The 27,787-nt window shown below is 35.3% G+C and overlaps 1 protein-coding gene across 1 annotated transcript; it reads left to right on the top strand.

The window, feature by feature from the left end:
- Window positions 1-3,703: 3,703 nt before the first annotated feature.
- Window positions 3,704-26,851, top strand: LOC145677683 (kinesin-like protein KIF23; the record flags this gene model as incomplete). The annotated part of the gene is given in 7 exon segments (XM_081748102.1): window positions 3,704-3,927; window positions 8,345-8,455; window positions 9,731-9,789; window positions 19,526-19,659; window positions 20,041-20,144; window positions 25,042-25,158; window positions 26,705-26,851. Coding segments are annotated over 7 exon segments (891 nt in total), but the record flags the coding sequence as incomplete, so codon positions are not given.
- Window positions 26,852-27,787: the final 936 nt, after the last annotated feature.

Here is a 27,787-nt window from a genome sequence, read left to right as displayed (position 1 = left end):
AAAATTGTTTTCACTGGTAACATGACATTGTAGTGCACTAGTTACAATGTTTGTGAGAATAACAATGGAGAAGTCCTATTACAGTAAGGACCGTATTAAATGAGTTGATTATTCTAAAAGGTATAAGAGGATTGTGTACAGAAAAAATTCTCGACAAAAAATTTATCTTGCGGTAAAATATATGGATTGCGTACAGCGTGTCTGCCTGAACGTACTATTAGGGGAGGATAATTATTTAAGTTCCTGTACACAAGGCGATTTGAAAGGCAGTATGAAAAATTTTGAGGTAAATTCTTCACCGTAGTCACCGATAACGGCCGTTTTAATGGCGACACATTCATGTTTGGCATGTTAACTATCTGGTTAATGGTTTCCAAATCTACATTCAGAGGAACAAATTCTTCATCTTGCTGGTGCATAATGTCATATTTACACTTTCTTCCGTGGTCACCAATATCTCACACACATTCACGTTGTTCACGGTAAATATTCAAAGCACCCTTTATACAAATAATTATCCTCTCCTAATACTACGTTATGACAGACGTGCTGTATGCAATACATATATTTTACCGCGCCTTTTAGAATAATCAACTCATTTAATACGGTCCTTACTGTAATAGGACTTCTCCATTGTTATTCACACAAACATTATAACTAGTGCACTACAATGTCATTTTACCGGTAAAAACAATTCTCGTGGTTCCAGAGAACGCTAGGACGATGTTCACGACACCGAATCACGTAACAAACTATTTAGTGGCTGCAGCAGAACTTCTTGAACAAGTTCGAACTTGATGCGTAGAGTTACAAGACGTTCTGCAATATTAAAAAAAAATATTTTTTCTTCTTCTTTTTATTTTTATTATCATTATTATTATTACAACTTACACAAACGTAGTTTTTATTCGACATTTTGCTTTTACTAATGATGGTAAACATAAAGTGAAATTCACACTCAATGTTGCAAACTACACTATCAATAACGCACGAGATAAAACCTTTTAATGAAATACATGTAAGTTTTCGAAAACTGTGGTGATGTGGGGAAAATTGTACTTCGTGTGATGTTCACAATCATTAATAAATACCAAATATCAAATAAAATCCACGTAGTGTCATTTGGAAGCAAATAAAAGTTCTACTAAATTGGCAACACTGCCAACCGAGTTGCAACTCACGTAAAAATCATCATATAGATAGAAATCAACTTTCTGAACTTCATCATAATTTTAACACAGTTTCTGATTTAACGCGAAATTTTATATATAATTTTCTATTATCGTGAGCCGATTTTGTGTCCCGAGTTGGAAACCCTGTAACTCGAAAACGAAGTGGAATTCGACTCTTGTTTATAGGAACTTTTCTACTTGATTTGATGTCAGGATTCATCTCTCAAAATTTTCATACTCCCTTTCAATTCGCCTTGTGTATAGGACCTAAATGCCCATAGGAAATATTTACATTTCAAGTACAAAAATTGAAATTTCAATAATTAATTGCGAATGTTAGGGGCTGCAGCCGCCTGAACGGTTAACGGATATTAAATACTTAGGTACTTCTCAGATAGTTGAAAAAAATTCAGAATTTAAAAGTTGGGTTTTTTGAGAAAATGGTGCCCAAACATGGCGTATTAATGAAATTTTCAGCTTTTCATTATACTATAACGTGGGATATAATAATCAATTCTATTTTGCATGTTGCAGGACAGTGGCGTCGTATTGAACATTTTATTATTAGCTGTATACAAGATGTTAGCAAAAGACTTAAGCATGTGTGAAGTATTGACAAAGTGAATGCTACATCATCTTGTAGAAGTAGGGACAGATAAGAATGTGCATCAATTCACTTTGAGCGTTATGAAAGAGATTTAGAACATTCCTTCGTCGCAATATTGCAATTTGAGAAGAAGTCAAACGTATCTGGATTAAAAGTGAAACGAAACGTATGACGTCATGCATCTTCACGACCATCATTTGTAGTAAATGCTCTTCATTTGTAAGTCATCTTTTCAGTGTTGTTACTGACCAACCTGTACCATTATTTATGTATTCCTCCACCAAACTATATCTACTCTCAACTTGGGGACATTATCATGTGACAGCATTTCAATGTGGTGCAGTGCCGAAACTGATTAGCTAACGCACTGGTTTCCTGTGAACCTTGGATTCAGTTTGCAGTAGAGACACTTCCTGGATACAAACCCGAGTACTGATTCGGAACCCACTTTAAACAGCTTCGGTGCTGAAAAGATACGTTAAACTGAAACACAATCAATCCGATATGATGCATATCTGGTTCACTTCCATTTCTTAGTTCTTTAATTTTATTTCTTCCGTACTACTACGTTTCCCTATCTGATGAAAGATTTAGTAAAAGATTGCAATGTCTGTGTGTCTGTGGCCATACTGTGTTAGAGTAAGTGATGGATTTTGTTGAATTAAGAAAAACTGTTACCCAAAAATGCGTCGCACTTCCCAAAACAGTTTCAGTGAATACTTTCACCCTTTTCAACTAGCAAAAACTTTGCTAAATCCTCACATCCCAAATGTTTGCATTAGGAAGAAAATACCACATACAACCTAATTTTAGAGGAAAAATTATTTTCACATTCCGAGGTTAGTGTTCTTAATGTACAACTGGAAGGAGGATGATTACCAGGGCCCGGATATTGTTGACAAGTCAACTTTTTTCTCTTACGCATAGGGCAAGGCAACTTCAAATAAAAACGTTATCCATCAACTCAAGGTTCTAAAAGGTATTGTTTTAGGGTCAACTTTTGGTCACTTTTTGCCTTTTTGAAGTTTCAGGTCATTTTTTAATATTTTAAGGTAACTTTCAGGTCATTTATGGTCTTTTTAATCTTTCTTCTTCTACATAAGAAACTGTTTACGGATTTGAAAAATATAAAGTTATATCTTTTCCTGCTTCCTGAGTATTGGGGTGGAAAACTGCATTTCTAAAAAGCTATGAACACTAAGCTGTAGCTGGTTGATTAGGGGTAAGGATTGGTACGTGTCCAAACAGATGGCGTTTGATTATTGACCACAAAGGATGTGATCACGAGAATAACTAAAAGTGGATGAGAAGACTTACCGATTTTAAATAGTTTTTTTTTTAAATCTATTATTCTCATGTATTCAGTCTACACTTGCGAACTTCTATTCTTTAAGTGTGCTCCTAGTTTCAATTCGGGAGTGAATTGACGCTTTCAATACGTAAAATGCCGTACAATGGCCTGATCAATATACTGCAACTAACTGAAACAAAATTTTTGAGAATGAGTGAGAAATGATAATTAAAATCTAATAGATATTCAAAAAATGACAATGTTTAACGAAATAAACGTTTTAAAAAAACGTAAATTTTAAGGTCAATTTTTTGTGAATTTTAGGGTCATTTTACAGGAATTTTAGTGTCATTTTATAGGTCACGTTTTAGAAAATTTTAGGTCACCAAGACCCGGGCCCTGATGATTACTCAATGTAAGATGCGAAAAATATTTAGAGGGACATTTTTTTCAACTGAGGATGTCGAAAGTATTATTGAAACTGTTTTTGATCTTAATGATCTTAATAAAGAACAATACATTGTTGTTTAGGTCCCGTTTTTTCATAACTGCGAAGTTGTTTTGTAAATCTTAGTCTTTTTTTTTTTTTTTTCACTATACAAAAATGTGACTTGAGCATACCTTTTTTAATTTACATTATGTATGCAAATATTTCAGATAATATTAACACATCTCTAATGAACCTTCGAACGTGCTTAGAGGTGTTAAGAGAAAATCAAATGTATGGCACAAACAAAATGGTTCCTTACAGAGAGTCAGCTTTAACCAAGTTGTTCAGATATTACTTTGAAGGAGAGGGACAAGTGAGAATGGTAGTGTGTGTGAATCCTAAAGCAGACGATTATGAAGAAAACATTGTAAGTATTTCAGAGTTCATTCACTAATCTGCAAAAACTGTATTAAATACTTATCCATACTATTTCTGAGAGTAGAAAGAAATTTCACCGTTGTTATAATTATTTATTTTACAAGGTTTGTCCAAGAAGTAATGAGACTGAGTCTATAAACAGGAATTTATTCGTTCGATTTTAACAATTCTTCAAAATAGTCCCCTTGGGCGTCGATGCACCGCTCTCAGCGCGATTTCCATGATTCATACGCTCCCTGGAAGTCAGCTTCCGAAATGCCTTTTAAAGATTTGGTTACGGCCTTCTTTATGGCGGCGACGTCATCAAAACGACGACCTTGCAGGGCGGTTTTCACTTTGGGGAACAGGAAAAAGTCTGCTTTACCTTCCACAACCTCCACCATTTCACGACACGTCAACTTGTCGTTGTTTTTGTTCATCACTCAACATTTTTGATACCAATTTTGCAAAAACTTTTCTCGTTCAAATTCTTGGTTACAATGTTGTGTACCATTGGCGTGCACATGTTAAGTTCTTCCAATATTAATCGCAGACTCAACCGACGGTCAGTCCAAGAGTTGTTTCACCTTTGATACGTTTTCATCCGAAGAACTCGCCAGATCGATCTTTGACTTCAACTGTCTCCCGTCCGTCTTTGAAGTCTTTATACCAGTGAAAAACCTGGGCATTCTACATGCCATTGTCTCCGTAGGCCTGCTTAATCAAGGCATAGTCTCTGAAGCAGTTTTGTTCAAGCGAACGCAGAATTTGATGGCGTAATGTGCTCTATCGTACGCTCCATTTTTCGCTTTTTATCCTGTGACTTTGAGCAACGATCGATCCTCATTCTTTCACTGCTCAGAAGCGATTGCCGCACGGTGCGATGCTTAGGTAAGACCTCCATCACCAATACCACCCATTGAGGCGGTTTTCACTTTGGACTGGTGGCGACTGGAGCGCTGCACGGCGGCCAGTCTCATTAGTTGGACAAACCCTGTATGTGTATATGTAACGAGGGTTACTTTTTAAGTAATGTCTATCTGCAATAAAAACAAAACAAGTAAACATTGTAAAAACTGATGAATGTACTTACAACTCTATTTTTCTACATAATTTCCTTCGGTTTAAACATTTATTATAACGAATTTTTGGATAACCCTCTCATGGAAATATGCTAGTGATGATAGCAAGTTTTCACTTCATCAATGTCGAAAAAAGTTTCTATGTGGGAAGAGGGTGGAATACGTAGTAGTCGCTAGGCATAAGAGTTGGACTGCATGACGGAAGATCAAATTCTTCCCAGCCAAAATATTTAATCAGATTTTGAGTTTCACGTCATAAAAGTTTTCCCTACCTTCCTCAAACGATCTGACTCATTTTCGCACTTTATCACTCATTGCATTGTCACCATATATCTCGTATATCTAGCAATAAATACCGTATTTACCTGTTGTAAGCCAATCTTTTTTGTATTTTTGTCTTGCTTCAAGAAATGTCCTACTCAGGTTCGATATTGTTAACACGGTTGGTAAAGTAAACTACACCCTTTACGAAAAATATCGCCAGAAGTCTTTTCCAGTAAGTTTTTGCCATTGTGTAGGTTCAGTGTTCCCAAGTCACTGAAACTTCTAAGTTTTATCGGATTTTGCTTTTCGTCAGAGAAAAAAAATCAAATAATAAATTCCATTTTGATTTTGGGTTTGGATTTTCGGGGATTTGCTTATAATCGAATACATTTGATATTGATTCATATCATGTTCTTGCTGTTTGAAACCGGATATCTTTCACAATTGACGAACCGTTCTATTTTCTTAAGCAGGCATGGTGGCTCAGTGGTAGTCGGTGGGTAGTCTCCCTGTTCGATCTCCAGCCAAGAAATTTGTGGTGAACATCATCATGTCCATGGGTTTTATCAGGCTTCCCTTCCATATTCTCGTCAAGAGGAGCATAGTCGCGGGACGTTGAATAGAAAGATTTCATTTCATTTAAAGATTTTTTTTTTCTTAAGAATGTGAACCCACACTACGAAACATACGAATTGACGCCGTGATATTGGCCTCAAGTGTGGCAATTGGCGAGTTTTGATGCTCTGGTTAGAATGCATTGCTTAGGTTTATAGTATGCCTTCGGATTTATGCATTGATCAATTTAAGAACTCTTTCCCTGACACAGTATTTATACTTTGTTGTTGCTGGCTTATTGGGGTTCAGGGTGTCTACTGGTCATGAAAGTCATGAAAAAGTCATATATTTTGCTTAGTGGTCATGAAAGCCATGAAAAAGTCCTTTATTTACCCAACTGGTCATGAAAATCTGAAATCTCAGAGTATATTTTTATACTCCATACTTTTATACCTCATACTGCATGTACTGAAACAGTTGTATCAGGTCAGTAATTGTGAGAATTTCCCCCACCAGTTAGTGCTGGCTAACTGGTACTTTACTGTCTTCCTAGCTGCTCCCCATTTCATCTTGTAGTCTCTGTAATATAGTAACAACTTTTTACTGTCCAACTTTCTGATCTGTTATTTCTTTACTTCTAAGAAATGTAAATTGTATATTTTTGGGCCTTTAGACTTATGCAAATAATATTATTCGTTTGAGTTTGCAGATTTTAAATTTGATGATCTATTTTTTAAAAACGAATTTCTTTTATAATTTGTTTTGTCTTTGGGCAGTTCTCTGAGTGCTTAATTTCAGACAAATTTCTGCTAGATGGATAATTATACTCAGAATTAAAACTTCAAATACAGTATAGAGTGATTCACTGGTAAGAGCAGGCCCGTATTTAGGTAAGTGCTATTCTGTGCTCGAGCACAAGGCGGCAGAATTTTAGATTCTTTCTTTAAGATTCACAATAAGTGATATTTAAGACTAGCAACCCGCATAGTTCCGTGCAAGCACGAGAAAATATGTTAATGTTTTTAATTCGCTCTAATTACAGTAGTTACTAATTAGCTATCTTATCTGAAAAAGTCATCCTCTCCTACCCCCACCCCAAGGGGTGACAATTAACTTGAACATCTTGAAAACTGATATCGTTAAACTCAGAGACCTCGAAAACTATGAATTTAACACTAATATCGGTCGTTTTTGATTACTTTTAAAATCTCGCCCCCTTCCCAACCTCACTCCTAGAGAGTGGAGTATGACCTTGAAGTTGAATTGGATTAAAATGTCACTATTTATCTCAGCGACCCCTAAAATTATGAATACTTTGGAAAGAGCTTAAAAGTATATGACTAGCTTAAAAGTATATGAAAGTATCCAGACTCTATGTAAACTAATATAATTTTTTACATATAAAGCTTTATGAAATGTTTTTTTACTAAACTCACTATGATCTTTAATTATGTGATAAGTTCAATCTTTAATTATGTGATAAGTTCTTTAATTATGTGATATTCAATCAAGATGTCCATTTTTGTGTTCACTTTTCTTAAGTTTTGATGTGATACTAGTATGCAGACTGTGAGAAAAAAATATTTGTAAAAGTACCCTTGAAAAAAGAGAAGAAAGAAGGCATCAGACCCCATCCAGGATGAAGGTTCCATTATGAACAAATTCAGTAGGTCTTATCAGTATGTTTATGTACGCTAATTTCAAATATGACACGATGGAAAAGAATTGTATATTTACGTAATCAGTCTTTTCTTGTAAACGAAAATTATAAATTTAGAATTCAGAGTACATAAAATACAGATAAAAAACCTAGCTGAATGTAAAGGGACTATTCACAAGATTTTTTAAATCTATAGAACCTGGTAAGCCTTAAACCCATACTTGAACCGCAATTAAAAATTTGTTTACTGCCTTTTAAATTGCTCTTGCATTTTAAAATTAGTTGTCAGCTAATCGACATTATGTACATTAGACAAATAAGAACTAATGTGATCTTCATCTTAACCGATGCACCACTGATGGTAAGGGTTTATTATTACTAATGGTAAATTTTTATTGCCATGGTCATGAAAATTTGAACAAAAAGGTCATGAAAAGTCATGAAAAAGTCATGAATTTACTTTCTGGTATTCCAGTAGACACTCTGGGGTTGTATTTTTCCTTTTACTTAAATGAGTTATGCAGCACTGTATGCATAATGTAATTTCATTTTGTTCAACAGTGGAATTTATTTAGTATGACTTCTGTACAAATAATATATCGGAGACGCATTTTTGAAGCGGTGCTTTCGGGAAAAAAAAGTCTTAAGTATAATTACTTTATACAATCATTTCATTTTAGAATTCATGTATTCTTTCATCACATGATTCCAGAAAATTGCTCCTTTAATTGGCAAAGAATTTACGGAGATATGATGACCATTGTAGTATTTAGTAAATTGGAAGTTATTATTATTATTAAACTTATCCTTAACCGTTCACAAATATTTCCGAAGTGCTAAGCTGTTCCTTTCATTTTATTTCTCAGCATGTTATGAAATTTGCAGAAATGACTCAAGAAGTACAGGTGACTCGGCCTGATGAGGATAGATTCAATTTCCCTTCAGCGTTACCTACAGGAAGAAGGAAAGCAAATCAGGTAAGAATTCGACTTGTAATTTGTGAAGGAATCTGTAACAGAACCCTCCACATTTGCGGTTCTCAGTTAACCTTTTTATCTTCACGTACGGTTTTCCTGTTTCGATACTGTCCATCAACTGTAGCCTCTTTGGCCCCCCTTGCCCCCTCCCCCCGTTCCTCTTTTCTGCCACCATTGACTTTAGCACATCCCTAATAACAGTTCCTTCTCAGTCAGTCTTCCAAGCAGTTGCTCTTTTTTTTTTCAATTACATCTAAGATTGTTCCTCATCACTAGGTATTTTGTAATCTCATTAGTTTTCCGTTCAACACAGCTATTTCTGTCCATTCTTCACATTTCGAAAGCTTCCAGTCTTTTTTCATCGCTTTTGCGTAATATCTATGATTCTGTTCTATACAGTACAGTACTCCACACGAAGCGTTTTATGAGTTTTTCTCAACTCTTTATTCAGGAATCCACAAAATACACTTTCCTTTCTCCTAAATGCTCCTTTCGCCATTTTGTATCCTTGCATTTATTTCATTGGCGCATTTCAATTCTTCATTAATAATACTATCAAGTTACCGAAAGCTAGTCACCTGTTCTATTTTATTCCCTCCTACGTCTGTATTTGACACCAACCCCTTCGTTCAAATCACCATGGCTTTTATCTTTAACATTTATTTTCATCCTATATTCTTCACAGTTCTTCCTCGAGTTTTCCAACATATTACTTTTTTTTCTTCCAAACTCCGCAACAAGCGCCAGATCATCCACAAACCGTATCATTCTACCTCCAACCGAAATACCGTCTTCGTTATGTAACATTAGACTCTGCTTCACTACCTCTTCTAGATATATATCAAGTAAGGTTGGCGAGAAACAATATCCCTGTCACACTCGCCTTCCAACTGTGCTCTTGTCATTTCTTCCCCTTTTCTAATACTTATTATTAGTTCATATATGTTTCTTACCGGTCATGCTGGCTGTTTTATTTTCATTACAGGACTAGTGATAAGAGGAATGGACTGTCATTCCTTGTTAACTTGACAAGACATTAATTACACGAACTGAAAGTTTAAATTTTATTCATTTTTGTCTTAGGTTTTCAAATTTGTCGATATGCATATGAAGTAGAATATTTGTCTTTTGTAGATCAGATATATAAAATGTTCTAAATAGGTTTCTTCTGTAGTTTTTTCCACTGTTCTTTTTCCTTCATCCGTGAAATATATGGTTATATTGATTTTTGATGCTTTAGCTTACATTTGCTAAAATTAGATAATTGTTTTGCAGGAAATCAAAGAGATATTCCAGGCATATGAGAAAAGGGAAGAGGAAAACATCAACATTAAGTAAGTATCTGATATTGTTCTGTTGCACGGGAAATTACGATTCACCTAGTAAATGTAGATACAATGGCAGCTCCAGAGACTAAATTTACTGAGGCCCCTTCCCCTTGTTCCCCGCTTAAACCTACCGTACATCATTTGATAGCTGGCCGAAACCTGCCATAATTTTGATTTGTGAAAGATATGTGATGTTTACCCCATAGGATGAAAATCCAAGTAGAGTAAGCATTACATTAGGTAGTCATTGATCGAATATCTCGCCCGAGCGTTAACGACGAAACAAGTTATCACTAAAGGAATAGCTTCTTTCACCGCTAACTACGCATAGGCAAAAATTAAAACAACCTTAAACTTATGAATAAAATAAAACTTCAGCATCATTTGAACTGAAAAAGAACATAAAATAATGAGAATTCGTTTATATCAATATATTCCACCATGCACACCAAAATGAAGAACACGAGGTGACAATTTCCGGGTCAGAATAACGCCAATGGTACGCATAAAACAGTGATTATATTTGAAGCTAAGCTTGATACTTACATCTCTCCAAATGACATGGACAAATTGTAACAATACAAAATGTGGATATCTTCTGATTACAAAAATGCAAATGGATATGTACTACTTTACATTTTTGTATGAATTATTTTCAGCAGTGAGTGTAAAATGCTTGTCTTCTCTTGAAGTCGTGGCACCCAATGTCAGCTACGTCACGCAGCTTCCTCTTTGTCCAGCTGCTAACGTGAGTCCACCTACCAAAATGACGTAAGCACGGGTAGAACTGTGATTGGCTGCTGCCGATGGCCAAGGCCGTCGGCTGCTTCGTCTGCCTCGTTGCTGATATATCCGTTGCAAGAATGCACAATGATTACTTACACTATGCGTGAAAAAGTAGCAGCCTTTAAAATGAAATGATTAAATTGTCTGAGCTGGACACATAAAAAATAATGCACAAATAAGTTTATTGCAGATAGAAATTCACGTGTGTGTGTGTTTCTTTGTGAAATTTGATTTTTTTTATTTGTCGGTATCCTCTACTTAGTGCTATTTTGTAATTACAAAGGAAATTCCGGAAACTTTATATATATATATATATATATATATATATACAGGGAAACTTCATTACAAAGTGAAAACATTGTTATAACGAGACAATCTGTTCTGAGGTGACGATGGGAAGAGCGAGAGCAGAGAAGTAATGGTGCATGCGAGGAGTGCCGAAGAGTAGAGATAAGCAGCAAATCGGGGTGCCTGAACTCAGTCGAGTGCAAACCAGCATGACAGGACATGTGCTGGAATCGTGGTCACAAATGGAGGTGCATGTTGTGGGCTAAAAATGGGCATATGGGTCTAGTGTTTCAGATAATCACCGACGCGCACAGAGCGTTTATGAAGATGTTATGTCGCGTCAAGTGGTTGGGCGCTGAATTAAAATGTTCAATGAAGGAAGCCAAAATTTGGAAGATGATCGATCTTGGCGTTTCTCCATGTCCATGACTGCAACAAAGGTCAACAGATTACAGGAAATGATGTTAGATAACAGACGCGTAACTATTTGATGTTGCATCTACATCAGGTATAGAACGTGCCCAAGCCCACTAAATGATTAATGACTTTTGGGGATATCGAAAAGTGTCGGAAAGATGAATGCCGAGAGACCTCTGTCTGATCACAAGACTCCACAACCGGCAGTAAGTCTCAAACAGCTCGTGAGGTACGAGCACAAAGACAGTCACTTTCTGTTTAGGATCACCACAGCCGATGAGATGTGGGTACACAACTTTACTCCAGGAGCCAAGGTTACCTTAATAACGTGGTAACATCCAGCTCACCCGTTACGGGGAAAAAATGTCTGTCCTCAGGAAATGCCAATATAACTGAAGTTTGGTATTCGACGCAAGAGACCAGGTCTTGAGTCGAAGGGCTGTGTTCTTGGAGTGCAATGCAAGACTCAACACAGCAAGGGACACTGCAGAACACATTCATCGTCCAGAATGGGAGAGATTGAATCACCCAGCCTACAGCTCCGCTCCTACCCCATCAGACTTCCACTTTTTTTTCTGGTTTCAGACCAATACTATCGGGATATCACTTCGGAAGTAGCGAATAGATGAACAGGCTGTAAACTTCTTCAAAGCGCTGGGCATGGACTTTTATCAAGAGGGTTTCTTGAAATTGATTTTACGGTGCGACAGATGTATCAATACCAGTGGCAATTATATTGAGAAATAGCCAAAAGATTGTATTTTGTTATGACAATGACTTTTCTGTTTATGATAAAGCTTCCCTGTGAAAAAAGTTAAGCTTACTTGCTGTATGTCCCTCGTATTTATTTAAATGGCTTCACATGCATGTTCTCACAGTAACATTCAGAGGTAAACCATTTTAAAATATAGATCAGGAATATTCGTTCGTCCTCTCAATGTTTGCAAAGAAGAGGATAATAATAATAATGATAATAATAATAATAATAGAAGAACTCAAACATTGGTGTTACTTAATTCCGAAATTGTAAAGTGCATTAACAATTTTATTTTATTTTTCTTTGTATATAAGCATCGCAAAGCAAACATAATGATTCGAAAATCAATCCTTGGGTTCCTTCCCCTTGAAACAGTATGAGCCAGTCCTTTTTTTCCACGAGAAGCCAAACAAATCCTTCCCACTTTTCTCACGTACAGTGCATCTAATCAGCACAGAGCTTAAGGTTCCATCCTATTTCCTCCTCTCACACCCGCTGCAAGGAGATAGAGAACGGAAATTTTGGGATCACTGTCGAGAGAGAAAAATATGAAATTTCGTATTTTATATCGTGCCTCTCAGGACAATAAGAACAAGGATCTTGATATTTCATGCTGTGTCGGATCTAAATATCGTGTTTTAAGACTTGCTTTAAATAATATTTCGACAAAATTGTCATATTTAGTAAAAAAAAAATTATATTTCTTCATTCTGCATGTGTCATATGCCTAAACTGAAACTATAACTTCATTCAATCCAGTGACCTAGCTTCATCTTCAGTGTTAAGTGTATTTCCCCTCTCGTGTAGAAGAGGAAGTTCTTTTCTTATCAGATCAAAGCGAGACCCGTCGTCAGTTATACCTATTGGTCGAGGAACTCCTCTGGCAAGTGAGAGTGCCAATATCTCCAGCGTTGGCACCAGAGCGTTTTAAGGCAAGAGTAGCTCTGCTTTGGTGCCGGGAAGCGTCCCAACATCGGAAGGTACCGAATCCCAGGGTATGTCTGTAATCCGACAAGTCCAACTCACGATTTTAATACCATAGTGTCATCCCTGCGTACCTCACAATAGAGCCAAAGTACCATTTGTACTACCAGAGCCAATAACTCGTACGATCTTCTGAATTGGAAGAAGAATGAACCTCTCAACCGTTGCCCCGATGTCTTCACATTTGTCTGGGAAAGAAAGATCATGCCAGCATAGGAATTATGTGTGTCTCCAATATATATAACTTTTTTTTTTTAATTTTAACTTTATTATATCCCATTATTATATTAACTTATATTAACGAAAATTGGGAGAGATTGCAATATTTGAACATTCTCCGGGATATGTCCCCTTGTTCAGTGATATATTGCTAAAATTTTTGAAAGATGGGCACTCTACAGTTTTCAAAAAATACTGCGTATACCCACCTTGTTTTCCTCTGTTACGCTTCTTACTTAAAGTAAGTATACGCTGAACTATAAAAATATTTAGTGTATAAACGCCCAATTGTGGAACAAGATACACAAACTTATTCTCCTTATCTGGAACAAGGAGGAATTGCCCCAAGACTGGAAAGAATTAATCATTGTTCCAATTCACAAGAAAGGCGACAAAATTGATTGTAATATTTATCGAGGCATTTCTCTTCTGTCAATATCCTATAAAATTCTCTTCAACGTCCTATTAGCAAGATTGACCTCGTACACAGATGAAATTATTGGAGATTCAGTGCGGAATTAGACGAAATCGATCGACTATCGACCAAATATTTACCATTCGACAAATTCTCGAAAAGAAGCGGGAATACAATAGCCCGGTACGTCAATTGTTTGTTGATTTTAGAAAGGCTTACGACTATGTTGGGAGAAAAACATTATACAACATTCTTATAGAATTTCTAATACCGAAAAAGCTAATTAGATTAATTAAGATATGTTTAAATGAATCCCAAAGTAAAGTCCGGGTAGGAAAATTATTGTCCACGAGCTTTCACATCGGGAATGGCCTGAAACAAGGAGATGCGTTGTCGCCATTATTATTAAACTTTGTCTTGGAATACGTTATAAGGAAAATCAAAGATAGCAACCAGGGCCTAAAGTTGAATGGTATTCACCAGGTTATGGCATATGCTGATGATGTAAATTTAATAGGGAATGATAGAAGAACAATAGAAAGAAATTCAGAAGTCTTATTAAACGCTTAAGGGACATGGGTTTAGAAGTAAATGCAGAGAAAACTAAATACATCGAAGTTCGTCGAGATCGTAATACGGCAAATTATGGATGCATTCAAAATGTCGAATAATACTTTTGATAAAGTGGTTTCTTTCAGATATCTAGGATCAATATTAACAGACGAAAACCATATTCAAGAAGAAATTAAATGTCGACTAAAAGCAGGGAATTTGTGTTACTATTCATTTTAAAATCTCTTGTCATTGCGAGTTCTATCGAGGAATTTGAAGTTTAAAATATATATAAAACTATAATCATGCCTGTTGTTCCGTATGGTTGCGAAACATAGTCGGTTACCCTGAGGGAAAAACGTAGACTGAAAATATTTGAAAACAAGATCCTGAGACGAATATTCGGACCCAAGAGGAACGGAAATGGGGAATGGCGGAAACTTTATAACAAAGAACTACACAATTTGTACGGTTTACCAAATATTGTTAAGGTTATCAAATCTAGGAGTCTTAGATGGGCAGGTCATGTAGCCAGAATGGAAGAAAGTAGGAACGCTTTCAAAGTCTTAACTGAAAGTCCAATCGGAAAACGACCAGGAAGACCTAGTCGCAGATGGGAGGACAAGATTGGTCTCGCAGAAATAGGAGTACAAACGAGAAACTAAATCCAGTTGGCTAAGGATAGAAGTTAGTGGAGAGCTTTTGTGAACCTGACATTAAACCTTCGGACTCCATAGGCCATAGAGTAAGTTAGTTACTTAGTATATATGCCCTACACTTCTATATATCTTCCAATACATCCCTGCCTTACAGTTTTATTGTATATTATATTCTTTAAGGTATAGTATAAATTAAGACTAATTGATATCGTAAACTTTCATTATTAAAATAATAGTGTAAGCCTATGCCCGATATATTTTTTTATAAAGTTATTGAATAGGTGGCATAATGTAAGCTGACATGCTTTTTTCATCATTAGAATTAATAATTACACTACCAATGGCGCTATCAGCCCCCATTAGCATGAGGGTGAGAAGAGAAGAAAGATAAAATGATTGATATTAGTTTCAATTTATAGTTGTGGTTCGTCAAGCTATTAGATTACAGATTTCTTCAACTCTGTGAAAAATCATACAGATCGAAGATACAGAGGTTTTTTTTGCGTAATGTATCTCTTGTGGAACGCCATATATATTAGTTTCCATTTTGATGCTAGTAGTTTGAGGACGTACACGAAACTTAACACATTGAGATAAAAATTACGAAAGTCCTTTGAAAGTAATGGCTTCTCTGATGTAAAATGTTGATATTAAGGAAGTAGGATTGGAAAGTTCGTGTGAAAATAGATATGTACGTACAATGGCTATTGAAAACAACTATCCTTTGTGCTTTAAAAAAAATCAGATTTCTTTGGCCCATGCATTCGCAGCAATTTTACTTTCTTCTAATTCGCTATAAAGGTGTATATCAGGGTTGTTTTTGAGAGAGGCAAACAAATGGAACTCAGGTGAGCAGGGCCGGCCCTCAGGAAAAGCGCAAACCTAAGAGTTTGGGGAGCGTACAACTCAAATGGAGTTTAATGTAATTCGGACTTGGAAACTCCCTATACAACAATGAATATTTCATTTCGTTGATTTTGTATTGTTCATTATTATTAACCCTGCCAGGGCACAAACCAGGATTGAAAAAAAACAGTTAAAAAAAACATGTGTTTAAAACATGAAAAAGGTGTTCAAAATGTTTTGAACAGTTTCAAACATGATTTTAAACATATTTCAGAATCGTGTAGTAACGTATTTATTAAGAGTTCTCTGCTCATACAACTGATCTTTTCATTTATTTTATTCTCGTTAAGACTACACGGTATTGGGTACAGAATATTTCAGTATAGATTAGTAATTCTCAACTTATTTCATATCACTAGCCACTTTTATTGCACTCTCTTGCCAGTGACTCTCGTAAGTACTTTCTTGGTTGTAATAAGTTTTTTAGATAGATTTTAAAATCTACCTACTATAGAGATTTCACACAATCTATCAATATACATGACAAAACAAAAGTCCTCACCATCCTTGTGTATTGAGAACGGATTGAGGGAGAATGATGAAACTTGGAAGTGGTCTGACACATCAGATGGAGCTATCAAGCATCATGGCGGACATCTTTGATTGGTATTCGAAATTTCAAATGCAAAGGGTGTCATGTTACATGTTTTAATGGTAGAATTTTATCAGATATACGGTTGTGCGGTTATTTTAGCCATGTATTAAGCATAAGGATGTCTTGAGCATTTTGTGACTTGGTCTCTTTTATTCTCTTTTTCGGCCATTATAGTATCTTTCCTCTCTTTTTAGGAGTGATTTACCACTCCTAGCCTTGCTGTCCGTATCTTCCAGAAAAAGTTTCATTTAATTTGAAACTATTCGCTTAGGCCCACTGTACTCTAATTATTGTAACACGCTGTACTCTATTATTTGTGAAGATTTCCTACTTACCTTAAAATTGAATAGGTAATTTTATGTTTGCAATATTCAAGTCCGCTTTGTGAGCTACATTTAAGCAGTACTTTTACAGTTCAGCCTCAAAACTGCTGTAGCTGTCACGTGCAAATTGTTGGGTCCACGACTGCTTGAAAGTCAATATATTTCGATTGTTTTTTTCATCTCCACGTGCTTCGCTGAAAGTTTCCGGATGTAAATTTTAATTTGTATTTGATGATATATGTAGGCGTTGAATTCGTTACATCTCACGTTGCATTTAGTGAATTCCGTGTTTCGAATATAAAACACGCGAATGAATATTAAGCACATCTCAAAAGAAAGAAAAAGAATCGAAAATTACATGATCGCAAATATAAGGCATACATCACAGTTACCACATCAAAAGAAAGTGATAAGAAATCGACGGCATAATAGCTTATTTAAAAAGAGAAATACAATATACGCTATATATACATATATATGTGTGTCTTTCCTTTTTCCAAGTTTTATTAACAGCGCGCCAACCGGACCACATTTTGTCCCAGCACAGAAATACACACATCATTTTGCTTTGCTTTCGGTCATCTCTTCATCCGCATAAATCTTTTGTGCAAGTCGCAAGCCAAGAAATAAGTTCTAGTAGCCCAATCGCAAACATCTGTAGCCAAATAGGCATTGGCTACTTTTCTCCAAAACTGGCAATGTGCTTGTACTTGCATAGCGTCTGAGATGCGCAGGTAAGGATGCTGCTATGTTCAGCGTTGAGGTCATTGACGAAACCAAGTAGCATAGCACGGACAGGCATGTAAGCCGCACACACTCATCGTGCAACGCTCTTTATCAAGACTTTTCCTAGTCATTTTGCGTTGCATACTGTCACGAGCGGAATGTATTGCACGTTTCTGCACATGAATAAGATTCTTGCCTATACACTTTCTCTATAGTTGAAGGGACACGGAGGTTCAGCGGTAGAGCGCTTACCTCTGTTGCGTGGGGTTCCTGGTTCGATCCCCAGCCAAGTAAGTTTGTGCGTGTGTCTTCTCGGGATACTCCCACATTTCATTTCACCAATTCTTCCATCATTCACTTGCCTTAATCATCTGTCTCCCTTAGCCTAAAGGACATTATCATCGGACGTTAAACTGAAATATTTCATGTCATGTTTTTTCTTTCTCTTCAGCTACTAATACAGTTAAGCAGTTTATTTTATTTTTTTTAAAAACATCGGGCAGTTTGATCTTGATTCCAAAATCGTATTCTCGTGTAAAAGTGTCATAGCATTTTGAGAGCACAGGGCGAGCTGTATTTGAAAAGGCCTGCAGGCCAACGGCCCAGTTCGGGTCTGCAGATGAGGCTAAATCACTGTTGTAAAAGCGTTTCGACATTAATTAACAGCGATATATCTACGCAGAGGTAGCTCTATAGTGCAATAAGTCACGTGCCTTTAAATAATACGAAGAAAAATATTTAAAAAAGAAAAGAAAAAACAATTGTAGTCATTGGATTTTAACTATTGGCTTGTGGCGTTTTCATTGGTATGTGGGGTCAGGCGTGTTCGTGGTGCAGAACAAGGCTTTTAAGTAGAATGTCTTTTTCGTCTAATAACTTCCCTCAACTATATTAAAGTTCGCACTTTGTTTCTTTATGTTCCAAGAAATAGTACTGATCTGACACTCTCTTAGTCTCTATCATCTCTATCCTCTTTCTCTAGTCTCTCTCCTCTTTCAGTTACTATCATCTTCCGTACAGATCATGTAGTTTTCACTTTTTTGTGTTTTGATGAAGAATACAAGTGGCCTTCTGTTGACGCATATTTGGTTTCTGGGTCATAGAAGATGCAGATCCTTTCCTGTAACTACATTCTTGAAAAACGCATTCCCATCTATCTTAAAACATTCCAACAGATTTTTTGGATACATCTGCTCTTTGTCAATATTGTTCAGAGGTTGTGTTTCGGCATCCACTTAACTCCTTAACGTTCTCTAGCATTATGTCTGCAATTAGTTCCCACACACAACTCCTGTATGGTCAGTCGACGATTTTGTCTAATCAACGCCCCAATCGTCCTGTTTCCTTCCATCACTGCGGTTGTAGACCTGTTACTTCGATGTTTATCTGTCACTGAGGTTTCCCTTCCTCAGAACTTCATTTATCTTCTAACATCGCTAATATCTATTGCATTCTTTGCATATTCCGCCTGCTGACTGCTAAAGATACTTCCGAATCTTAGCAACCCTCTCTTTGTAAGAACTCGATCACATCTCTTTTTCTCTCGTATTCATGTTCGTTTAATTATCAGCAAATAATAAATTGTGACCATAGTAACATATCGTATTACATGTGTGTAGTTTTACAATCAACTTTATTACCACGGAATTATTAATTTGGGAATGACCTTCGTATTTCTCATTTGGGTGCGATTTTTACTGAAATCTTTCCAGTAGGTAATATATGTAGAAAAAACAAACAACAAGTGCTCAGCAAAACTCAGATCATACAAACTTCATCCCAATAATTATACATTTTTAAAAATTTATATATATATATATATATATATATATATATATATATATATATATATATATATATAAATATACTCTGAACTAGCATGAATATGAAAGGAAGACTAAATAAATGTATAGTAATAAACTTGATAGCATGGAAGTCATCTTACGTTTTGTTAACTCGCTTCGACACATCAATCAAAGTTTCGGATACGAAATATTGGGAGAAAGCGGAAATAACAGTCACTAACAGTGTTATTATCGTGTTCCATGAGTATATATAATATAAAACAAACTTTGTCGCCGGTGAAACATTGTTTATTTGTATATTTCTTTCCAGTGTTCGTCCACCTTTCCCTGCACTACTACTAAAAGATTCAGAGGATGAAATCACGATTAAAACAATAGTAGCATTTCTTAAGGCACAAAAAGAAAGAAATGATCATGAGATACAGGCAGTTTGGAATACTAAATGTAAGTTATTCCTTTATATATTTAAGAAGATTAAGGTAATGTTGTAATTAAAATTGAATAGTGAAAATAAATTTTAAAGTATCGTGAAAGAATTAACGTCCTCACTTATAATACTTGTTTCGCATATTTTATTATGCAAGTTTATAGTTGTGCTAATTAAAAAAAAAAAAAAAAAAGTTGCGTCAGTCACACTAGAAAAAGTTACAGATGTTCAGAAATTTTAGCTCTTATGAATTGTCAAGAGAAGCTTCGTTCATATCGACTTCATTTATTGAATTTGTATGTGTGTCAAGGAGATGGTGGGGGGAGATAAACTATTTATTTAATTATTCTTTTAGAATACCAGAATATTTTCGGATGATCATATTTAATTACTTTCAGGTGAAGAATTTCGTAAACAACTTGTTGAATTAGAGAAGAAGCACATAATATCTGACCACGAAACTCGAAACCTGAAGTGTATGCTTGACCAGGAGATTCAGAAGGTAATATAATTATTTACTTAGAAATAGTACTCCTCTTTTTAAATACAAATTGAATACTTAGGATGTCTTTGAATTAATAATTCGTACTCTTATTATTTATTCATAATGCCAGTGGTTTGATAGAATACGACCGCTGTAGCGGCACGGCTTTTCAGAGTAAGTACACTGAAAACCAGTAGGACACGGACAAATCAACTTTCTGTACGTAAGCCGAACTATCAACTCAGTAAATATAAATTAAATTTTATTGAATTGAGTATTGAGTCTTTACTCTTATCTATTTAACATTCAAAACAATCGAACTCAAGGTCCGAGGAAGTAATGACAGGCTTTTCTTTCTTTAAATCAACAAATTTAACATTGAGCTTTACTATATATATTCCATTTATCTTGAATCGCCTTAAAACCTTTAAACTAATATAAAAATAAATGAAATTTTGTACCATGAAAATATCCATAGAGGGATATTGTTTGAGATACTCTACAAAACCACCAGACTAATAATGTTGCCAATGTTTTCAAGTATCACTACTTCAGGTTATCACACACTGAAATCCACATGCGGGGGCGCGGTGGCTCAGTGGTAGAGCGTTCACCTCTGGTGCTTGGGGTCCCGGGTTCGATCCCAGCCCCCGCCAAGTGAACTTTGTGGTGGACAAACACCGTGCTCGTGGGTTTTCTCGGGGTTCTCCCGTTTCCTCCCACTTTCTTCATTCCACCATTTCACTCATCTCTCATTATCACCGTCTCCTTTAGCCTAACCGGCATAACCGTGGGACGTAAAACTCAAAGATTTCATTTTTTTTTTGAAATCCACATGTGAAACAATCAGTGTTACAAACTTTGGACGCTACAATATCACAAACATGCATAAAATTCAAAATTTGGAGGCATCTACAACAGTAAGAATGCAAGTGAGACAGAGTGAAACAATGCATGTCGTAAATACCTTAGTGTCTAATACTGTGAACGTATGCCGTATTTCTAATAAGTAGGAACAAATTAAAATTGATTGAAAATTTGACTTTCTTTTCGAAAGGTTTTATTTCGAAAAAGTATTTAGATAAGTATCACATCCAGTCTCAAATGATTTTCAATAGATGTAGAGGTCATAATACCATTAACAATAATTTGATATCTGAAATTGTTAAGGAGAAAACGATGAACATTGACAAAGTTCGCTATACTCCGTAAAATAACGTAGTTGTGGGAAAGTGTCAAAATGATTGGTTTTCCTCTGATTCTATACCATTACAGCAATAGTTTTTGGTAGTTGTAATTACAGGTTTTCATTATTACATAATTTTAAGCTTTCTGCATACTTTACCAGTATTCATATTTCTGTAACGGTGTCAGATATCGAATTGCTGTAAACATTGACCCTTACGTTCATTTATTTGATTGACTGGAATACTATCTAAGCACTTCTTCGAAATAAAACCTTATATATCAATTCTAACTTTGTTCCTACTTATTAGAAATACATCATATGGTCATACTATTGTAGAAAATGTCAATGTCCTGCTATGGATATTTGCATGGTACGTAATTTAATCTATTTTTATCTGTTAGTTTAGAAGTTACAAAGGCGTTTTAAAATGTTCTCTGGTGATAATGTGCTGATTTGGGACCCAACTTTGGAAAAATGCTTTCAGAAATAGATTAATGTACTTAAAAATATTGAAGAAATGAATATCCATGTAAATCTGTCAAAAAGCTTATTCTTTAAAACTAATAACGGTTATTTAGGACAGGCATGCATCACACCATCACAAAATAGGTTAAAACCTATTTTAGATGCCAAATCGCGGCAAATAAGAAACATTTACAATCATTCCTAGATGTGGTAAATTTCTACCATAAACATTTGCCTACAATATTCTTGCATGCTGGAGAACTTTCGAAGAAAGACGCTAGATGGCAGTGTACAGGTTCGTCAAGAGCAGTTTGAAGATGTCAAGACCTTACTGAAGAAAGTGAAAATATTATATCCTTCTGATTGCGCGTCAACCAGTTGTGATTGACAGACGCTTCGTCACATGAAATACATGTCTTTCTTTATAACGAGGTCTAAAGTAAACTGCAAATAGTGGCGTGCGCCTTACATACGCTATCCGCGGCTGGGAATTATGCTCAATTAGAGCGCGAGGCATTGGCCGTTGTATTTGCCACCCATAAATATCATAAGTTTATTTATGGTAGAAGCAGTGGCGGATCTGTCCAGGGCCGATGGGGCCTAGCCCCCCTCCCCCAGTTTTTTGAGTGACAAAAATTATTTAAGCTATTATTTATATATTTTCAAAAGTTTATAGTAAACTCATGATATACCTATCATAGTCTGGATTCTGGCTGCCCCTCCAGTTTTTACCTTCTAGATCCGCCACTGGGTAGAAGATTTAAAATACTCAACCAATAAGGTGGATATCTGTTGTCAAGGATCCACCCTCCACAGCTTCTTCTCGTCTGCAAAGATGATTTCTGCTCTTAAGTAGATAGACTTCAAGATTATTTATACGAAGAAGATGGAAGTGTTTCTCTCTCTCTCGCTCTCTCTCTGTACAACAGAAACGGGTGTCCTACTAAAGAAACTAATTACGTGAGTGAGCTAAATACATTCCTTTTAAACAAGGAAGAAATAATGAACGAAACAAACAATAAGTGGTCCACTCTGTATATGGGGTGCGGTTTCAGGGAGTGAATTATAGAATGAGCTGCTCCTACTGTTTCGCATTCATGTCTGTTACACGAAATTCGAAGTGATAGCAATGTCGTACGCTCAGCGCAGTATGCTAGTATTAAGTGCGTGGTATCCTAGTATTCTGTGTATTATACATAGGAATTTCTGGTTATTTCCACGGTTGCTAACTTCGCCTTTGTCGTGGCCTTTAGATGTATTGTGTGTGTCGTTACCATGACAGTGAGATTTATTTATCTAAGATTGTGTTAGATGTTGTAGGATTACCGCTGATCAGCTGTTCAGAATGCAAATTATCCTGTTATTGGGATTATTATACATACAAATTCCTGGCACATTCCATTGTTATTAACTTTGCCTGTTACGGCGTTTAAATTTCGTGTTTCTAGACCATGGCGTGGAGGGTTCGTAAGTTATCAACAGTTATGTGAATTTTATACAATTTATCCCTTCGATAATGGTATGTTCCGCTCGTTTAACTTTCACAATATCTGGAGAAATAAGCATCGGAAGAAAAAGTGTTGGAAATAAATAGTTAACATTTTGAAAAGGAAAATTCACCTGTGATAAATGTAGTTCCCCTGGGATGGGGCAACTTTAAAAAGTTAAATAGGAATTCCTATTCCTTTTATTGCAAATTCGGATTCTACGGGGAAAAGTAAGTAAATTTTAGTAGATTTTTTTCATTCCTGACACATGGGGCTGTAATTAGTAAAAACTAGTTTCACTGAGGTTTCTTCAATTAGAAGCCGCCCCGTGTCATTCGAGAACAAATTGCTATAAACTGTATAAACTATAAACTGTTGAGTTGCTTTATTTATTTTGAACTACGTTCATTTGTTGTTTTTGAATTAGTCATACCTAGGTTCATGACTACGGAGAGATGCAGCCGATAAAATGTTTGGTAGCCAACCATCTTGTATAATTATTAATTGTCACACTTGTATTGTTGGCGACGTGTAACAACTTTTTTGAACAGAAGTTTTCGCATAAGTGATTCTAGAAATTTGTGGAATGAATATGTTGAAAACTAAATTAGATATTCACTTTTTAAAAGCTCTTTTAAGTGGTACTAGGTTTATACTACCAATTCCATTATATACATTTCTGTTGCAGATATTCCCTGGTAAAGTGTTATTCAATCTTTTAGAAATAATTCTACAATAACATTTATGGAAATAAACTGTCAAGTTGATATATATTGATAGATCTCAATAAGTTAAACAAAATGGTACGGATGACTAGTCATCGAAAAAATTTGTGAGGAAAGCCGGAAGTTGAAGCTGTACGATAACCACGCTACCTATTATTTGAAACTGATTACTGAAGTATGATCTCATCAAGGGTTTTATTATGACACTAGCAAGATGACAGAGCATAGTATGGTTAATAAACTGTAGTCCAAAGTTATGGTTAACTCGTAAACTTCCATTGTTTGTTTAATTATAATGTCCAAACATGAAACTTGGTACATCAATCGATAGATGACAGAACCGAACAAAATACCATGCTGGGGAGTAAATTCTCCTGTGTAGTTGTCGAGGAAAATGAATTTTTATGGCTCTAAAAAGTGTGCCATTTGTTGCAAATTATTGGAAGTTTTCTTTTCGTGGAACAGATTATTTATTTATAGTATATACTGTATATGTGAAAGAAATAAACTGTCCCACATTATATCGTTTACTCTTCTGTGACATAATATCTCAACGGTGACGCATTTAATAATTTTAAGTTGAAAGTTCCAGACAAGCTGATATACTGCATTATGAGCACATGGATTTTTTTTCATCATTCACTCAGAAAATTAATAAATTTAATGCTTTCCGTTTCCTTGTTGCAGTTCCGCTTAATTTATTTATAGTTAATATACTAAATTTTCAATCTATATTCAGTCTTAAGTATTAGTGCTTTAAATAACATCTTTAGGAAATTCTGTTACAATTCTTAATAATATTAATTCACAGTATCTTATGTTTTTACGACATATTCTAATATCTTGTTATGTTTGTTCTGTTCTCACAGACTCTCGCCTAGCAACATACAATTACAGACTTGTGGTTGTTTCAATCACACTTTCAGTCTGATTATCTTAACGTGAAGTTTGGATTAAAATAACAAGTATTAATGGTTTCAAAGAACGCTGTTGTATGTACTAGAATATAAGTTTTAACTTTTTTTTTCTCTCTCTCTCTCTCTTTCCAGAATCAAACTTTAAGTAGCGAAAATCAGAAGTTACAGGTTGAAAGCAACAATTTGAAAGTTGAAGCGGATAATTGGAGAATCAAATATGAAGAAATTAAAAGGCAGTATGAACAAGAGGTATATGTTTTCTATTTTATTCATTTATATTTGTAGTCAAAGCAATCAGGTGTAGGCATATGAACAACATATAAGGTACTTACAAGATATAGGTTTGCTTAATATGCATTAGGAGATACCAATAGGCAAATTTCCTATGCCAGCATAGCAGTATGTATCTATTTGACTAGGTTTCTTCGGATGTTTCTGAAATGCACGGTTTACAAAATAAATGTATACAACATTTTCTGTGACGAATAAAGAAGTCACATTTTGTCAGCAGATAAGTATTTGATTGCCAATCATTGACAATTATTAATTATACAAATTCATTTTACTTGGCTCAGTATTTTTCAAATACAAGTATCTTGAATTCTTTATTGTTCCTTTTGTATATTCTGAAGTATCTCGATTAGAAAACACGCTTAAATTCAAACCAAGAAATCCTACCAGAATAAATAAATAAAATAAAGATTTGTTACGTAAACATCTCATACTACTGAAAGAAAGAACCATTCTTGTACGAATAAAGTGCTTTTTCATTCTGTGTATAAGCGGTTTTGATATATTTTGCTTAAATCAGATCTCTCTACCAGGAGCATAAGTTGCACATCATACGTGATACATATGTTGCTAGATCGAGTTCGCATACACACATAAAAAGATAGAATACAGTGGCCATTTACCAGAACAACCTTTATTAAACAGGTTTTGTTTTTAAACAGTAGCCTGTATTTCAAAGATATAAAACATATAAATCACTTGTAGACCAAAACTAGAATTTGGATCGGCAATATGGAACAGCGTTTCTAAAACTTTGACAAACAAGATCTGTCCAGAAATGTTTTATTCGACTGCTATATTTTAAAATGAAAGTGAGCTACTATTCACACAGCTATGAATGTTTAAATGATTAGCGAGATTAGGAGAGTCTTACAATAGAAGAAAAGGATTTTGACGAAGTACAAAGATAATGTATATATCGGTAAATTCTTTTCACGAAATAAAAGTTTCAAAGCACCAAATCATAATATAAAGAATAGCATGATTTTAGTTCCTCTATATTGGAAAGGTGAAATTTTAAAGATATTGATAAGACTTATTGTTTTAAACAAGTGAAAATTTTATGAGATCTGGCTGATTAGTTTTAAGCAATAACTTTCGCAACATTAAACTAAAATGTAATTTTAAGATTGTTGTTCTTAGCTCCGCTTTGTTTTCGATACATAAAGACCGTGACAATTTTAACTGTTAACAAAGAATTATTTCTGATTAATTTACTTTATCTACATTATGTTTTGTATTAGTTTTCCTCTTTTTACCGCTTCCTTATTACTATTGTATCGTAATGTAGTGCTCTGATACCACACAATGTGCTGTATTTTTGCTAACGAGCTGTTCGCGGCACTGAAATATAAAGGTTTAGTATTATTATTTTTGATTTCCATGATTGTGATGCTTTTACTACCTTAATAAATTTTTGCAAAGGACATGTCGAAGGCTTTTTAATTTAATATATTTGCGGTAAGTTTCGTACTCAGATTCTTGTTCTGTTGTTTCTTTTAAGGCACAAGACTTGAAAATGAAAATAAAACAGCTCGAGAAAGAGAAAGAGAGGCAGAAGATGAAAATGGTAGACAAAATAACCGAAGAAAAGAAGAGACTCGCTATAGCATGTCATGAGCAACTAAAAGAAGAACGGAACCAATACAGGGTAAGATTAATTCATTAATTCTATAATACATTCTTGTGAGATATGCAGCGAATATAATAAATATGAATAACGTACCTGCTAATCTTCTTCTAAGCCTTTTATCCCAGTTAGCGGGTTTGGCTTTACGGATCGCTGTCCTTCACCTGTTTCTATTTTGTCATAGCCGCTGTAACATTACACTGCACCATATCGTTCTTAACACAATCTCCCCACTTCTTCTTTGACCAGTCTCGGGATCGTTTCCCACTCAAATCTATAGCACCTACTCAGTGAGCTACGTATTCTTACATGCCGAAACCTTCTCAGTTTACTTTATTGCAGTTTTCCTACTACTGGTCTCACCTTTACTGTTCCCTGGATAATTTCATTCTTCAAGGTGGCTATCGATCATGAAAGTTGTAAGCTAATTTCAACTTAATATAGTAATTACTTTGCCTTGTTTTGTTTATCCTACTGTTTATCTCTCTCTGTCTCTTTTTTTCCCAGCCAGCCACACCAACTCGCTCACACCACGCCTGATTCTAGGCTTCACCTAAGCTAGGGTCGATGGATTTTCGACACGCGCCGTCAATTGGTGTAAAGTGAATGTTTAGCAAAAGCAGTACAAAATTACGTATTGAAAATTTAATGCTCTAATCAAGGAATATATGTAATTAAGTATTACATACGCAAAAACTATAATTCCAAAATTTACATGCAACCACAAACAGACTATAATACTAATCACACACCATGAAAATATATTCATATAATTAATATATTTAATGTGCACGATTTTTCTGGTGGCATAAACTTTGTATAACACTTAACTGTGCAGCCCTTTTCAAATTAGTCACAAAATCCACTGACGTTCCCATTAAAATGATCACCTGGTATGAGTTGAGTTCACGAATCCGTGTCTGCGAATAAAAATTCAAGACGACGGTAGTCCTTCCA

This window comes from Thermobia domestica, unplaced genomic scaffold, assembly GCF_964235325.1.
Source record: "Thermobia domestica unplaced genomic scaffold, izTheDome1.hap1.1 HAP1_SCAFFOLD_1218, whole genome shotgun sequence".
Taxonomy (NCBI): domain Eukaryota; kingdom Metazoa; phylum Arthropoda; class Insecta; order Zygentoma; family Lepismatidae; genus Thermobia; species Thermobia domestica.
The sequence above is the reverse complement of the archived record's forward strand: the minus strand, read 5'-3'. Positions and strand labels throughout refer to the sequence as shown.